The sequence below is a fragment of the Sciurus carolinensis genome, chromosome 8, assembly GCF_902686445.1.
Source record: "Sciurus carolinensis chromosome 8, mSciCar1.2, whole genome shotgun sequence".
In the NCBI taxonomy this organism is placed as follows: Eukaryota; Metazoa; Chordata; class Mammalia; order Rodentia; family Sciuridae; genus Sciurus; species Sciurus carolinensis.
In genome coordinates, this window is record NC_062220.1 from 19,604,378 (window position 1) to 19,615,881 (window position 11,504).

Below are 11,504 nucleotides of genomic sequence, written 5' to 3' on the forward strand. Positions count from 1 at the left end.
TTATCTCACTTTACATGATATTCTCCAATTTCATTCATTTGCCTGCAAATGCCATAATTTTATCATTCTTTATGGCGGAGTAATATTCCATTGTATATATATGCCACAGTTTCTTTATCCATTCATCAATTGAAGGACATCTAGGTTGGTTCCACAATCTGGCTATGGTGAATTGAGCAGCAATGAACATTGATGTGGCTGTATCTCTGTAGTATGCTGATTTTAAGTCCTTTGGGTATAGGCCAAGGAGTGGGATAGCTGGGTCAAATGGTGGTTCCATTCCAAGCTTTCTGAGGAATCTCCATACTGCTTTCCAGAGTGGCTGCACTAATTTGCAACCCCACCAGCAATGTATGAGTGTACCTTTTCCCCCACATCCTCACCAACACCACCTATTGTTGCTTGTGTTCTTGATAATCACCATTCTAATTGGGGTGAGATGGAATCTTAGGGTAGTTTTGATTTGCATTTCTCTTATTACTAGAGATGTTGAATATTTTTTCATATATCTGTTGATTGCTTGTACATCTTCTTCTGTGAAGTGTCTGTTCATTTCCTTAGCCCATTTGTTGATTGGATTATTTGTATTCTTGGTGTAGAGTTTTTTGAGTTCTTTATATATTCTGGAAATTAGCACTCTATCTGAAAGATATTCTCAGGGGGAGGTTTTTTGAAGCCTGTGTAGAAACTGTGTTTTATTTCAAGATCTAAAAGCCATTATAAAGAGATAGCTAGATATATTTCTTTAGCATTCCAAGACTCACAGCCTTTCAGGAATCTCTATTGCAAACCAGGCATTGACTGTTGGTGAGAAGCAGGGCTGAGATGGGCTCTCAGACCCCCATTCTTACCCATGAGGCCACTCTGCCACCCCAGAGAGGCTAATCCCCTCACTGCACAGGCTTCCCAGGGGACAAGCCCTTGGGCCAGTGTGTGGACAGGTCTGAGAGAGACAGTGGAGAGGTGAGGCAGAGGCTGGGCACCAAGTTCAGCCCTCATTTTCTCTCTCCCGAACCCCATTTGGGAGCAGAGGGGCTGTCCTGGGGAACGGGGCCTGCTCCTGAGAGTCCACCTCAGCAGTGTTCAGGGTGACCTGTAACAAGGCTCCCCCTCTCCCTGGTGCCACAGGTGGGCAGCAGGATGGTGATCGTCACGGCGGGCTGCGTGCTGCTCCTGATGGGTGTTTTTGGGAAGATCGGGGCTGTGTTTGCCACCATTCCAACTCCAGTGATCGGGGGCATGTTCCTCGTCATGTTTGGGGTCATCAGCGCCGTGGGGATCTCCAATCTGCAGGTGAGATGGGCGAGAAAAGCAGCAGGAGCCCACAGGATGCAGGTGAACAGGATGGGACAGGGCCTGGGGAGGAGAAGGGAATCCTTGGGTTGGAACCACACTGCTCTCAAATGGAAGGGAGAAACAGCCAAAGTGTCCAAACTTCTGACACCAGCTCCTCCCTCTGGGCCTTTCTCCTGCAGTTCGTGGACATGAACTCATCCAGGAACCTGTTTGTCTTTGGCTTCTCCATCTACTGTGGCCTCGCCATTCCCAACTGGGTGACCAAGAACCCTGAGAGGCTGCAGACAGGTGAGCGCTCCTCATCTCTCCAGCTATCACTCCACTCTGTCCCCTACACAGTCGCCACTCTGGTTGTGGAGCCATGGGGACCGATCCATGGTCCTGTGAACCTGTCACTTTTGTCTCACTCTAGGGATTCTCCAGCTGGACCAGGTCATCCAGGTGTTGCTGACCACCGGCATGTTTGTTGGTGGATTTCTGGGCTTTCTCCTGGATAATACCATCCCTGGTAGGGCTCACCTGTGAGCTGGCAGTGTGGGTAGATGGGTAATCTGGGCAACCTAGAAACCTTCAGGCTGTGACTACTGTGTCAGGCTGGTCACAGCATACCCTGAGTGTGCTCTGGGTCTGGAGATGAGGGTCTGGATGGGTCTGTATTAGTTAGCTCGGGCTACTGTAACAAAACATCCCAGCCCTGGGAATTAAACAACAAAAATCTATTCTTTCTCAGTTCTGGAGGCTAGAAATCTAGGATCAAGGGGTTAATAGATTTGTTTTCTCCTGAGGCCTCTCTCCTTGGTTTGCAGATAGCTTTTCCTCTGTATGTGCACATTCCTAGTGTCCTAAATTCTTCTTTCTTTAATATATTTTTTAGAGCTCTTTTATTTATTTATTTTTTATGTGATGCTGAGGATCAAACCTCATGGCCTACACATGCTAGGGAAGCACTCTACCACTGAGCTACCATCGCAGCCTCCTAATCTCTTCTTGCAAAGATGCCAGCCATGTTGGATTAGGACTTATCCTAAAGACCTCACTGTAACCTAGTTACCTCCTTGTAGGGTTCCTATCTCCAAATAGTCACATTCTGAGAAACTGGGATTAGGGTTTCAATATATGAACTTTAAGGGAGAGACAGTTTAACCCATAGCAGAGGCCCAGAATGGGAGATGTACCAGAAACAAAAGGAAAAAGATTCCATCCTGGCTTTCATGAAGCCTATAATTTAATGGGTGAGCCATATCATATACATACTTATTCATTCTCTCATAATATTAATAGAAATCCATGAAGCATTTGCTATGTACCAGGTGCTAGGTACTGAGAATACAAAGACTAGTAAGATATGCCCCTTACATAAGTCCACAGGCTAAGTGGAAAACAGTCAAGAAAGCAAAGTATAGTCCCAGGTAATAGGTGCTATGGGGACCAAACAGTGTGCAGGGTTCCAGGGAGCTGATGGTGGAAAGCAAGAGGTAGAGTCTCTGATGGCTCTGGGAGGGGCTGTCCAAGCCACCTCTCTTTCTCTTCTGGACCCTCCCTCAGCTCTCCTAAGGACCTCTGTGGTAGCACCTGCCTCATGGTATCTGTCCCTACATTGTTACTGTCCACCAATTGTTCCATGAACATTCAAGTGTGAACAGCTCTGTTCCCTAGAGCTGTGGAGAGGGGGTTCCTCCGTGGTTGTGCTGGGCACCTTGGGAGTAGGAGCTCAGAGGATGGCTGCTGAGCTGAGCTGAGCTGTGATTCTTGAGATGGGCTTGGAGGAGAGGGAAAAGGAAGGGGAGGAGGAGCAGAAAGAGGCAGAGGAAGAGGGAGGAGATGGGGGAGGAATATTGATGGGGTCCAAGAGGAGGCCCCAGGTGCCAGCATGGGGGTACCAGAGACTCTCTCTGCCCTCTTTCCATGTCATCAGGACCCAGTCTTGACTTCTCCTCTCCTGCATTAGGAGGTCGGGAGGAGCGAGGCATCCTGGCATGGAATCAAGTTCAGGAGGAATCCAAGGAGACTCCAAAGTCCTCAGAGGTCTATGGTCTTCCCTGGGGGATTGGCACCAAGTTCTGCACGGCCTCCTGCACCCAGGTTCTCCCCTTCTGGCCCAGGCTGAAACACGGTGGCAAAGGTGAGGTGGACATGAGTCAGCCTGCCCACTGCTCCCAGACTTCCTCCAGAGAGCACCTGTCAGGTGCCACAGAAACCAGGATGTGAGAAGGACGGTCCCCCTGCATGGCCTAGCCCTGGCCACACTCTGGCCTTCCCAGAATGCACGGATCTGCATTATGAATGGGAGGTGTCCACCTCCCCAACACCTCCAGCTCCAGTACACTGTGGTAGCCAGGAAGCTTCAGATTATGATGGTGACCCGCAGGCTCTGCCCTGGTCACTTTGTCATTGTGGAGACTTCGACCTGTCCTCCTGCTCTTCTCCCAGCTCCTTTGTGGACACCTGTGGCTGCTGTCCACATGGAACTCTGCTCCTCCACTGTGCACTACAGTATTTTGAAAGATTGGGAGGAAGAGGCCTGGGTGGGGCTGTTTGCTGAAAGGTGACACTGAGAGGTCCCCCATCCCCCAATATAGACCCAATTCTCCCAAGTTTCTCTTTGATCCTGTCTGCTCTATATTTTAAGGATGAGCTGCCCACTAAAGGCTATCTCTGAAGGTTAAATGCACATTAAAGTTAGGTAGGATAGAGACAAATCCCCCTTCCCAGCACTCCCTAGTCCCAAGTTATGGCCAGAATACCACCACAACAAAAATCAAGCACATGTCACTTTTTTTTTTTTTTTTTTTTAATGGTACGTGGGATTGAACCCAGGGCTCCAGGCTTGCTAGCCAAGCATTCTACCACTGAGTTGTATCCCAACCCTCTTAACATTTTTTGATTTTAAAATTTGAGACAGGGTCTCACTAAATTGCCCAGGCTCAGCTTGAACCTGTGATGCTCCTGCCTGAGCCTCCTGAATAGCTGGGGTTATGGCATGTACCCCCACACCCGTCTTACAACTCACTTTAATGAACACAGAAACTTTGATCGTTTATGTCTTCTTCAGATCCACTGGACACCTCTCTGGCAGACCTGTATGAACGAGATAAGATGTACATAACCCACATACCAGAGGAAGACACTTTTTGAAATACTGGACAACTGAGACACCCACCTGTCTGGGACCCACTCACCTTCCCTGGAAAAATCATATGAAAGTTTCTTCTGCCAGGTGCCACACACCTGTAATCCCACAACTGAGGAGCCTAAGGCAGGAAGATCACAAGTTTGAGACCAACCTGGGCAACTTAGCAAGACCCTATCTCAAAGTAAAAGATAAAACAGGCTAGGGGTATAGCACCCCTGAGTTCAATCCCCAGTAGTGTGCACTCACACCTACACACACCACTACACACACACACACACACACACACACACACACACACTCACAAAAGCTTCTCCTTTAGGTCACGGGGAAGATTGAGGGCGAGAGATTGAGGGTGCTCAGGAGCCTTCAAGAGCACACTGCTTCTCCTGCGCCTCCTGCCAGCTGCTGGCACCATCCCATAGGGATCTGGAACCTGTGGCCTGGTTTTTTTGTTTGTTTGTTTTTAATTGAGAACAGGTACTGTTTTATTAACTGACCAGATTGCAAAAATACCATGGTAGGTAACTTAGTTCATCCTTCTAATAAGCCTGTTGATCTGGTGAAGCATCTCTACCGTCTACAGAATCAGTGGTCTTTTTCTTCATTCTACCTCTTACAGAGGATAATTGGAAGGATCACAGGAACTTATTGCTTCTTTGAAGCATTTTCCAACAGTGTTAATCTCATGAATCAGCTACCCCATGCGGATGATGCCATATTTAGCTGAAGAGTGAGCAATTAAAGCGTTACCTGTCAAAGCAATTTGTTTCTTCTTGATTTTGCCATAGCCACGCTTGTAGATTCGTTCATTCACTGAATTCAGGTTTGGGTACTCCTGTGCAATATGAAATTCCCTGATCCTCAGCATGTTAACTGAAACCATGTTGAGATTAATGAAGGTGCCGCTGAAGATCTGGCGAAGGTGAAGAAGTTGTAACACCTTCTGAACCTTTGGGCTCACACCAGTGATACCTCTGATCCTGATGCCAAATGCCAATTGGAGTTCTGCAGGTAATAGAAGTTGCCAGCTTCTCCTGGCATCCTGGCCATCTGAATCTCCATTCTGTACATCTGCCTATATTCCTTGGCTTTTTTATAGCTAAGCTTCCTCCTTGCCTTTCGATGCATCTTTTGGGCCAAATTCTTTCTCAGTCACTTTACTTTCAGCTCTGCGAAATTCCTCTGCTTTCTCTTAAGGGTTTCGGGCACAGCAGGAACCTTCTTTTACTTCTCTTTGATACCAGCCAGAAAAAGAGGCTGGCCTGGTCTTATTTAAGTTGAGTTAAAGCAGGACACAGACCCAGCAGGTCTACGTGGCCCAGTCACGCGTGGTGTACCCTGTTCTGCTCACAGTCTCCCCTTGGTCTCCTGACTGCTCTTCAGTCTCCCTCCAGGAGTTAATGCAGCTTGGAGACCAGACAGCCATGGAGTAGCAGAAGTCAGGCCCCTTCCAGGTAGGGAAGGAGTTGCCAGGCCCAGGAGGCCAGGTCCAGGAGTGCCAGACAAGAATGAAGCCTCTGCTGAGACTACAGGCTCTGCCAGACTGGGCTAGGTTACAGGCTGCCAGGAAACTGTTCTCAGTTCTACTACCTGGGAGTTTTCCAGAAACTTCCACTGTTTCCCTGGAGGGCTCAGGATTTTGCCTTCAATTTTTGACAAGCACTAGGTCCTGCTAACAAGAAAAAGATCCAAGCCCTCTCCCAACCCCTCCTTCCCATCAAGAACTCTAGCCTCATTTGGCCAAACCCACTCCTCCAGGAGAACAAGGGCAGACATTTGGATCTGGAGGTGGAGAAGGGAAACATGGTGCTGTTTCAGAGAATACTGCATTTCAGGGCTGGGGATGTAGCTCAGTTGGTAGAGTGCTTGCACCACAAAACAAGCAAACATAACCAAACAGAAAACACATTTCTACCAGGGTCTCCTGTGCCTTCTCTCATCCACCACTGACCCATCTCCCTTGGCACTGGGTGGGGGAGTTGGCTCCTGTAATGTACTTTCAGAGGTTTAGTAATTTCTATTCTCCATCAAAAATCCCTCAGGGAGAAGAGCAGTCTCCACCCCTCCTGGTGTTGACAGCTCAGTTGTTCCTTAAAATACAATGAATCTGGGGAATGAGGAAGAGTGCCACTTAAAATGAGGACTTTTGCTCTTTGAGGGGTCGAGGAGGTGACACGTGGGTTAAGCGTGAAACACTGAAGTCTAATGGACCCGCGTGATGCTCATGCTCCTAAGAACCATCCTGAATGGCACCAGTGTCTCAGTTGCTTGGCCAGTCCTGGAATGTTACAGGAGCAGTGCTAGCCTGCTGTGCTTGAGGGCTGAGTGCTAAGTACACAAGAGGAACATGACAGGCGACACCCCAGAAGATGATCCAGGCTGAGTATACCTCTAAGATCTTCTGACACATAGAGTCACTGTGGCAGGAACATGGGTTGGCAGAGCCATCCAGAGGTGGTCATGGCCTCCAAATTCCCTGCTGACATGTATGAGATCTCTATGCATTTAGTCAGGGCCCCTTGGCTGCAAGTGAGAAAGGTTCAACTCATAACAATGGGGGATGGGATTTATTGGTCCTTGTCACAGGGAAGGAAGGAAAATGGGAAAGGTTATAGAACCATAGGAGGATCCTGAGAAGAACCGGGGCCCAAAGGATGAGAGCTAAGTCTTCTCTTTCTCTCCCTCCCCTCCACACATACCCTCTGTCCATCTCCCTGCTCCCTCTGCCTGCCTGTTGGCTTCTTCTCTATCACCCTGCTGAGGGTGATGGTCACAGGCCCCCCAGGTGTGGAACTTCCTCTGTGACTGCAAAGACAGAAGAAAAAGTCACCTCATGCTGGGCACAGTGGCACCCATCTATGATCCCAGCTATTTGGGAGGCTGAGGCAGAAGGATCACAAGTTCAAGGCAAGCTTCAGCAACTTAGCAGGGCCCTAAGCAACTTAGTGAGACCCTGTCTTAAAATGAAATGTAAAAAGGGCTGGGGATGTGGCTCAGGGGTTAAGTGCCCCTGCACGAAAAACAACAGTAGCAACGACGACTGCACCCCTCCCCCAAAAAAACCCCACCTCTTTTGGTTGGAAACACAACTAAGGTATAGGGCAGGCTCTGCAAGGAAGTTGGGTAGGTGTTGAGTTTGAAGACTCAAACTTTCCTCTTCCTGTGTTAGTTTCCTGTGGTGGCCCTAAGAAATTATCACACACTTAGTGATATAAAAGAACACAATTTATTCTCTTCCAATTCTGGAAGCTGGGAGTCTGACAGGAGTCTTACAGGGATAAAATCAAGTTATTGGCAGGCCTGCTTCCTCCTGGCGGTTCTAGGGGAGAATCATTTCCTGCCTTTTCCAGCTTCTAGAAGGGGCCTGTATTCCTTGGCTCATGGCCCCCTCCTTCATCTTCAGAGCATAATGCTCTGATCTCAGCCTCCTTTGCCTTATCTCCATCTCCTCTGACCTCCTTGCCTCCTTTTATTTATACTTGTGTTTATACTCAGTGCCCATCCAGTTTACCTAGGATAATCTCCCCATCTTAAGATCATGAATTAGCCACCTGTGCAAAATCTCTACTTTAAAGGTGACATTCACAGGTTTTGGTGGTCAGACTGGCCATCTTTAGGAGACCTTATTTGGCCTACTGTAGTCCTAATTAAAATCCTGTATTAGCTGCAGCCTTGTTGCCAAAAGCCAAGCTGGGGAACCTGCATAAAATTCATTTTTTCCTTTATGCATCATTGCTTATTTCTTATGCAGACCAGTGGTCAAATCTGGCCAGCTGGAATCCAGCAGGGTTCCTGACAGGGCTGCCAGGAAGTCTTAGTCTTTTCAGGCTACTATAACAAAATACACTAACTGAGTGGCTTGTTATAAACCAAATGCATTTCTCACATTGCTGGAGACTAGTAAATCCCAGATCAAGGTTCTGACAAATTGGGGTGGGTGAGGGCAGGCTTCCTCCTCGATGGCTACATCCTCACCAACATCATGCTGCAGGAGGCGGGAGAGATCTCTGTAGGCCTCTGTTATGAGGACACTAGTCTCTTTCATGAAATTCTGCTCATGACCTAATTGCCTCAGAAAGGTCCCACCTCCTAATCCCATCACCCTGGGTTTAGAATTTTAACATGAATTTTGGGGGGAACGCAAACATTCAGACCATAGCACTACTTTATACTATGATGGCTGTTTCTTAAAACCGTGAATCTGATCTAAACTTTGGGAAAATGACACGCACACATGTCCAAATCTTTACAAATCCACCTGGTTGACTATGAATTTTCTCCCAGTGAAGCTGTCAGTCAGTGCCCACTGACAGTAGATTTCTGGGTTACACAGTAACTTCCACTCCACACCCAGAATCCACATTATTCTGCTATCACGAGGATGGCCTCCTTGCATGTACCTTTAGTTGATGCAAAGTCATGTATTTTTTCTCACCACTTGCTGGTAAAGTTTCTGAACCAATTCTACTCTTTTAAAAAAGTGTTTCATTCCTAATACAAGTATTTTGTTCTTAGAAGACACTCTGCAGTCAGTCCACAAAAAGACTGATCCATTTACGGGATCAGTGATAAACCACTTCTCAAAATATTTTTCTTTGCTGTCTAATTAGATAATACACTTGCATGAAATGTAAACTTTGGAAAATTGTGCTGGAAGCTGATCAACAGAAAAAAGTGAACACTTTGACCCTCATGCCATCAGACTTCCACCATGTCCTTCCATGCTGTTGTCATCTAAACCCCACTTCCCCATGAATGTTAGTGCATCTGCTGTCCCTCTCCCAATAATCCTGTCTGAACATTTGGTGACTTGATACCTACAGAGCTTCCTCTGGTCTCTCCTTCCTTCAAGGTTCACAATAATCTAGTCCTTCGCTTACCTCTGTTGCCCTCCTGGTGGTCAAGTCTCACTTGGTGGCTTTGGGATTACCCACAGCTGTGCCTCCCACAATCCTCAATTTCCAACAATTCCAGCAATACTGTTTGTAGCTCACTCCTTCTAGTCTCCCAAGTCCAATAACCCTTTAGCTAGCCAGGATCTGAACCGCCGTCTTTCCCACCTCCCTCTTGCCCTTTCTTCCGTCTTGTCCAGTCTCAATTCCATGGTCAATCTTAATAAGCACTGTCCTGTGCTCTTAATGCTCTTGGTCACCTCTTTCCTCATCACAACCTCTTGGCAAAACCTTAATACTGACCATAAACCATTCTTCACTCACCCTGTCCCTGGACACAGTGGTGCTGGAGAAAACACACAGCCTTGCTGACTGGCCTTAGATTCCTGACCGTGGACTTCATGGGCCCTCTGTGCTCCTGCTTTCCCAAGCCCACCACTTTCTCTGTCTTCTAAGACTCTACCTCCATCCTCGTGCTACTTCTCAGTGTCCTGTTTCACTGAGAAATCTATAGGGAAGTTGTCAGCAGAGAATTCACATCTCTCCCGCTCCTGGCTCCATACTCCCGTCCTGGGGTGTCCCTCCTGGCTGAGATCCCTGGGTTCTTCCTGGAAGCCCTGATTCCCACTCAAGGAATCACTGCAGCAGTCTCCCCTCTTGCATCATCAGATTTTCTCTTTCTTTTAATAATTTATGGCTGCAATACACCTGCTAGTCTACTTTTTTTTTAAAGTCTGATTTCTTATGAGCGTGTGGCAATGATGGGCTTAAATAATAGAGTCAGACTCTATAAAATGCTATAAAAACTCTGCTGCAAACCCAGGACCTGGATTTAGCTGCTCTAGGGGACCCAGGTCACCTCTCAAATCATTCAAGAGCAGGCATGTTACCCCCACCCCCACTCCTGCCCCTGTGGCCCTTCAAATCCTGTCCAGTTAGGCAGTTCCATTTCTTCCTCTTCCTTAGGTTGACACCTCTAGGTCTTCTGAGTGCTTCCTGTGTTCTCACTAAACAGCTGCCAGCCAGGCTCAGCTTCCCAAGTTCAAGTCCCTGTACTTTATCCTTACTGTGTGCTGTCATCAGGGAGCCAACTCAGGATGAAGATGGCCAGGAGAGCAGGGTCCCTCTCCTGGGAAAGTCTCCTGTCTTCCCTGGGCTGCCCTTTTTCTGTCAGAGCACGTGGTTCCCGAACTCCAGGGAAAGGCAGTTTTGTGCAGAAGGGGCAGATTTTCAACATTTCCATAAAGACAGAAAGGCCCATTTTGTCCAGTGTCAAGGTTGGAGGAGTGCCTCTCCCCTCCCAGTAGCTGGTGGACCAGGGCTAATGGACAGGCCCACATGAGGCAATCAGCATGATGAAATCAGTACCATGCAGAGCTGAGTTAGCCAAGCCAGATGCCAGGCTGGGAGCTCAATCTGTCGCCCTGCCAGTCACCCCCTGGGTCCACACAATCTGTACTCAATAAACACTGACCTTCTACAGCTTAAGGTTTCCATGAATTCCAAGGTCACTGTCAGAATCTGCATGCCCATCCAGGTAATTTGATGGCTGAAGCTACAGGCCTCCCAGCTTCCCTCTGTCACCTCCTCTACCACCATCCTCCCCTTGTCACCTCCCTGGTCCCCCTCAGCTCTGACCTACAAGTGATGCTGGTGGATGGTGCTGTGAACTCAGAGGGCGGTTTCACATTTCTATGTCCTAATTCTTGAGTGGGCAACTGGAGCTTTCACCATTCTTCCTCCTTAAAAGAGCAATCAAGGTGCCTCCAGTCACTAATTTATTGGGGGGGGGGAAACAAAGCAGAGTGAGAGGTGAGGTGACCTGAAGTTCTCGTCTGTTATTTGGTTTTGCAGCTTCAGCCAAATGGCTTCTCTTCTGCCAGATGAAGGTAAGAATAGCTCTCTCCCTGGAGAGCTATTATGGCAACATAAAGATCCTCAAGGCTGACAGTTGGCTTTCTGTGTCAACTTGGCAAGCTACAGTATGCTGTTATCCAATGAAACATTTATCTTGGGGGGTGTGAGGGTATTTTAGAAATGTGGCTAACACCTACCAACGGTTGATTTTAATTAAGGATAGTGTGGGTGGGGTCCAATTAGTTGAAGACCCTAGAGCAGAACTGGGATTTTTGGGAGAAGGAATTCTGCGTGAAGACTTCAGCATCAACCCCTGCTGGCTGGCC

At 47.8% G+C, this 11,504-nt stretch overlaps 1 protein-coding gene and 1 pseudogene across 1 annotated transcript in view; one reads left to right on the top strand and one right to left on the bottom strand.

Annotated features, from left to right (window-relative positions):
- Positions 1-5,058, top strand: part of LOC124991265 (solute carrier family 23 member 1-like) — a 46,607-nt gene extending 41,549 nt beyond the window's left edge. Inside the window, exons 10-14 of the mRNA XM_047562096.1 lie at positions 1,129-1,293; positions 1,476-1,584; positions 1,709-1,804; positions 3,245-3,418; positions 4,349-5,058. Coding sequence (XP_047418052.1) covers positions 1,129-1,293; positions 1,476-1,584; positions 1,709-1,804; positions 3,245-3,418; positions 4,349-4,431 — 627 coding nt within the window. The 3' untranslated portion in view covers positions 4,432-5,058. The remainder of the gene's footprint in view (positions 1-1,128; positions 1,294-1,475; positions 1,585-1,708; positions 1,805-3,244; positions 3,419-4,348) is intronic.
- On the bottom strand, positions 4,956-5,855 carry LOC124991266 (60S ribosomal protein L7-like; annotated as a pseudogene).
- Positions 5,856-11,504: the final 5,649 nt, after the last annotated feature.